The following is a 5,555-nucleotide window of genomic DNA, read 5'->3' on the forward strand; positions in this document are numbered from 1 at the left end:
ATCCCAGCCCACCTCACATCAGTTTAGGAAATTTAGGACCCACCCATCCATCCCCATCGAAAGCAAACCAAAAAAACAAAATTTAGAAATAAAAGGGATTTTTTTTTTCTCGATCAAGATTGAATAGTGTACAGATGTGACCTGCCTGTCTGTCTGTCTGTCTTGATGTGAGAAGCAAAAACACATTTCCATCAAACTGAAGGTCAGTTAGTTCAAGGGTAAGATGACAGGGGGGGCAGGGTAGGGGTACAGGGACAGAGGATAAGGTTGATGATATAGTCATGTAAAAAAAAAAAAGGTCAGAAGCTAGTTCCAAAAGGAATAAAAATAAATAAGAAAACAGCCGTATAAAAAAAGGTAAATATCGTTTTGCAATTTGGTTTATACAAACAACTTAGAGGGGAGAGAGAGAGAGTCACGTAAACATCGTTTCAAATTTTTAAAACTACACCAAATGGGGTGTGTGCGTGGTTTTTTTTATTTTGTTTTAGTTTGTTTTATTTATTTATTTATATATATATATTTTTTTTTTGTTAGATTAAGAGTCCAGCTTCACATTTGTTTTTCTTTTTAGTCAACCCGTTTAGGTTGGGCGGCTGTGTGGGTGGATGTAGGGTGGCTGACTGAGTCGTTCGTTAGTTGATTGGCGACTTGATTGACACCACTCGCCTGCAATATCTTCATATTCTGGAATATAACAACTACTACTACTACTACTACTACTGCTGCTGCTGCTGCTGCTGCTGCTGCTACTACTACTACTACTACTACTACTACCACTATTACTACTACTACTACTACTACTACTACTACTACTACTACTACTACTACTGTTGTGAAAATCATTTAGTGCATGGCGTATAGATCGAATCATAGAATTTGTAAATGATTCTAGAAATGAACCAACCCAAACAATGGTCTAAATTAATTATTCTCAGATCAAATAAAAACCATGCTCCATTGTAGCACATTCTTCTGGGGTTGTATGCAGTGATGTTAAAGAAAGACGTTTTGCCGAATTTTGTCGTATGAATATAGTCGTTTGAGTATTGTCTGAGCAAATGAATAGGTGTCACACTGTTACTCTTATTTTTACGTTGAATAAACCCTTCAGTATTTAAGCCACTACTACAGCAAAAAAAAGGGAGTACAACATGGTCGCTTGACCAATTAGTAATAGCAGCTGAATCTTCATCGCTTCAACACCTTCAGTCTTTTAGAATGTAAACATACTGGAAAAGGTGATTATTGACATGCTATGTCAAAAATTATGATAAGGTAAAAAATAAAATTCGAGATATCCTAAGTCAAACGATCATTTCAGTTTGGTGAGGAGAGACTCGGAGTTGAACAGTACAGGCTTAATCTATCGTCCTCTGGAGCATCGATTAAAGCAATGCTGCTTCTCTTGTTTGCTTTTAGGCTCCTTCTGTCCAATTTCTTACATTCATAGTTTATTGTCACACCGAACGTTTGAGTGCACGATAAAGGATTCCTGTCCAACAAACATTCTAACAACTTTAGGCGCGTTCCATGGTTCGGTTACATTTCCAACATTCTTCCTTGTGTACACTGCTGAGCTGTTCCTTGTGAGTAATAACCGTGCACACAGCTATACAGATGGCACTATCTTTCATTGTTCACACAGTCATCTTCCACATACAAAATAGATTCATAACACTAGGTAGTTACTACTTTCATCAATTGTCTTTAAAAGCATTCTCAAATTTGGACATGTCGGTCAAATATCTTTAACTAGCACAAGAATACGATTATTACACATTATTACAACGTCCGCTCTATGTACGAATAAAGTTCTCAAGGCTACTGCAAATGCTAGGTTTCACAAGTTTTAATGGTATTTGTTGGCAATGGCGATTACCGAAGTATTGCTCAAATATCTAGAACGTTTGCCCTTCTGTACATATGAAACTCCTCATTAACTCGAAAACAAAGTCCTGGATTAGCTCGATGTCAGCCTTCGCCCAGTAAACCTATACCAAAAGATATCCCACTTGTGATTATTTCGTTTTCCTTTTTTCAGTCATTTTGTATGTTAGACTACATTTTCGCGTGTCTTACTCCTCAAGACAGTAGGTATGTTATGAGTGCGGTCCATCTCCTATTTCTAGTACTCCAGTTGACTATGCTCATTGGGAATTACCTTATCTAACAGTTATAGGCTTGTATCCGTCACAGATATGTGTAACTCACTTGGAGTTTTGTTTCTTCGTCTCTTCCTAACCTTCTATAATCTAGGAATACAGTACACGTAAGCCTTAACCAAATTAATAAACAAGACACCACTTCACACATCGCTCAAATGTACGTGTTTTTCTTCCTATGTCACTCTTGAACGAAAACTTCTGGCAGTATCGTACAATCTCTGGTCGTATCGCCCAGCCAAGTGATTCATGTCCTTCACCTATATATATGTACTGCTGGCGTTATTGAAAGAAAAATTAATACTCTCATCTTCGTCTTTTACAAAACTCTGTGCATGTGTGTCTGTTGGTTCTTTTGGAATTTTTCAAATTGACATTGTTGTTGTCTCTCAGCAAGTCATTTGTTTTCTTTCGTGTTGAACACGCGCGTCTTCCTCTGTAATTGTAATACACAACAAAAGCAGTATTAGATAAAAATGCTTTGTTTTAATCTAACATTGATTTTCTTCTAGGCAGCGACTTTTATTCAGGAAAGCGGTTAATTGCAGCACCGGTGATTTTATCAGATTCAAATACTTTTTTGCTTTTTGTTATATATATTTTTTCTATCTATTTCAGCTGTGAAGTGCGACCAGGTCCAGAATTTCTCATTCGAAAGTACAGTTTCGATAAACGGAATTTTACAGTAGAACAGTTTTATTATAAGGATTCCCAATGTTCCACACCGCTCTATGCTATTGTGGCTAAAGGCCGCATAAAAGCACAGCGATGGTCTTTACTTACACAAGGAGGGGTAGAAAGCAGATATCATCTTCACAGTGTCAGCGTCCTTCCTTATAGTCCGAGTGCAGCTTGGTCATTGAAACATAGGTCATTCAGAGCATGTCCTCACCTGTCAAAATCTCACTGGAAACCATTCTACCAGTATAATTTAATGAAATTACTGGAACATTCTATTTTAGACTGTACGGACAAGTTCAGTTGGACTCTGAACGAATTTCAATTGCTGAAACTCGAAAAGCGGATTGTTTACAAAGGTTTCAAGCTCTTCACTGACGAGGAACTTTTTACAGGGGACATCCATCTGGACAACACGGTCAGGAAACATTTCTACCGACCTACTGACTACCAAACAGCTTTGAAAAAACCTTCAGTAAGTAGTAACTTTTTTATAGTTTTTTAAAGCCATATCAAATCGTGGTACTGTTCACAAAGAAATACGAAATTTAAGGGAAAAGATTAACCAAGGAGAAAATGATTAAGGAATTAAAGATTTAGTAACCTAGTAAACGGAAGAAGAGGTAAAAAAAAAGTTAAATTTCTCCGTTATGTGTCATGTCTACCGGCGTCGCTTTGATCATGGACGTCCACAAATAACTTTACAAATTATTAGGTCAGACTTTCTGCAGCCAATTGGAATGGTCGTTGTGTATCTTCTCTTGCTGTGTTTTCTTCGTTTTCTTTCTTTCAGGTTCTCAATTATCACCAAGTCTTCAAAACTTTCTCTTCTTATACAATGCCCAACGTATTTAATTTGTTGCTGTCATTAAAGTCAGGCAGTTTCTTCTCGTCAAACGATTTCAACTTTTGATGCTCTATTTGCATATGTTCAGCATTTGAATTAAAGAACTCCAGATCCGCATAGCAAAGAACGAAAAATTTAGAAACTGAAGAGGGAAACCAAAACTGATATAGAAACATATATATAAAGAAAAAACAATAATTTAGAGCAACTGAGGTGGAGCAGAAGCCATTATATTAGTATTTAAAAAAAAACATTACAGTAACGTTAAAATACATTACAGCATTACTGCACGTTGATAGGTGATAAGTTGTGTTTTTTGTGAATCTTTGCCTACAAAGCAAATGGCCGTCTTCTGGGAAGCACTCAAGTATGCTTGTGTGTGTTACAGCAGCTGTCTCGAAATATAAACAATTGTCAGATGAAGTCTAGTATAACTTTTTTGTGTTGCAGTAGCATCGCTCGAGATATATGAATGGGAATTTAATATTGGTCCAACATGTTGGTCGGTTTAGAAACATCATTGCTGTAGATGACAAAACTCCAAAATTTGTGGCAGAAATGCGGGGACTTGTCCAAGGAGAAATATATTTTGGCTCTAGAGAGGGAGTCTGACTTTTCTTGCATCAGTTATTCCCTTGCTCATAGTTTTAACCTCTACTGAGTACTGTTGATTCTACCAAGGAATGTTCGAGTTCTCTTAGCTTATAATGAAACGTTCTTTGTCCTTTCGAATTTTTTTTTGAAGTCTGATTTGACCTTTCTCTCACATGTCTCTGCCATCTGCTTGATTAGGTATTTCCCGCTAGTATTTTCAGTTCACCAGCCACTAAGCTGTTGTTCAATGCCAGCCTAGTAGGATATACAAAATCTAGCTCCAAAGCCTTGACAATCCACCATTACTAATTTAGCATTCTAGTAAATGGAAAATTACTAAAAGCATTGCACACAGCCCTTCCAGTCCCCGACACGATTTTCTGAGTCCTTCATATTTTACGCCCTTCTTTGTTCCCATGTTGTCATCCAACTGTCAATTCAACCCGCTGGGCTCGAACCATATCATAAGATTCGAGCGTAAACTTACCAACACCAGCACTTTCTTCTAATCCACCTGTACAGTCATTAACACCATTCAGAATACTTTGTTTACAAATCTTGGTTGATATTTCTCACACATCTTAGGTAAAAGTACAAGGTGAAACTTGGAAATAAACGCTCCTACTTTATTCTTTTAATGTAATAGAAAGTTTACACCGACAGGTATTCTCCGCAATAGATATCTTGCATGCTGACAGAATATCCCTCAATATTGTATAACTCCAGCACAGATGACAATCATAAGTGTCATCATCTAATACGAGTCGGTTATGGATTCCCATTGTAAACTACTCTCAGAAGGAAAGGCAAATATGGCTACTCTGTTTTCCACTACCTGCTGCCAAATAGGTTCCTTTACTAAGATTTCTCCTATGCTGCTCACGTACATTAGCCTCATAACGCCGTTGCCTCAGTCGCATGTACCTCCTCTTCCAAATAACTAATCCTTCGATCGGCATATCTCTGCTGCCATTGCTATTTTTGCAGGACATCCACTTGTTCCTCATCTGTTAAAGTAGAGTCTTTGTGTTCTGCAACTATCACGTCTTTCATTTCTAGAATGATCTCTGTTACCTCAGCGGTAATGTTTGGTACTTATTCTATCAATCTCTTTTACCGAACAACAAAGTAACGGAGACATAAACAATCAAACATCGGTTAAGTGTTGTGGGAACCAAAAACACACACACAAGCACACACGTACACATGCACGCATACATACACACACACATGCACATACACATCCATATATATATATATATATATATATA

At 37.3% G+C, this 5,555-nt stretch overlaps 1 protein-coding gene across 1 annotated transcript in view; it reads left to right on the forward strand.

The window, feature by feature from the left end:
* Positions 1 to 5,555, forward strand: part of LOC106878222 (protein APCDD1) — a 144,551-nt gene that overhangs the window by 39,401 nt on the left and 99,595 nt on the right. Inside the window, exon 2 of the mRNA XM_052975141.1 lies at positions 2,784 to 3,318. Within this exon, the coding sequence (XP_052831101.1) occupies positions 2,784 to 3,318 (535 nt within the window). The remainder of the gene's footprint in view (positions 1 to 2,783; positions 3,319 to 5,555) is intronic.

The sequence above is a fragment of the Octopus bimaculoides genome, chromosome 20, assembly GCF_001194135.2.
Source record: "Octopus bimaculoides isolate UCB-OBI-ISO-001 chromosome 20, ASM119413v2, whole genome shotgun sequence".
Lineage (NCBI taxonomy): Eukaryota > Metazoa > Mollusca > Cephalopoda > Octopoda > Octopodidae > Octopus > Octopus bimaculoides.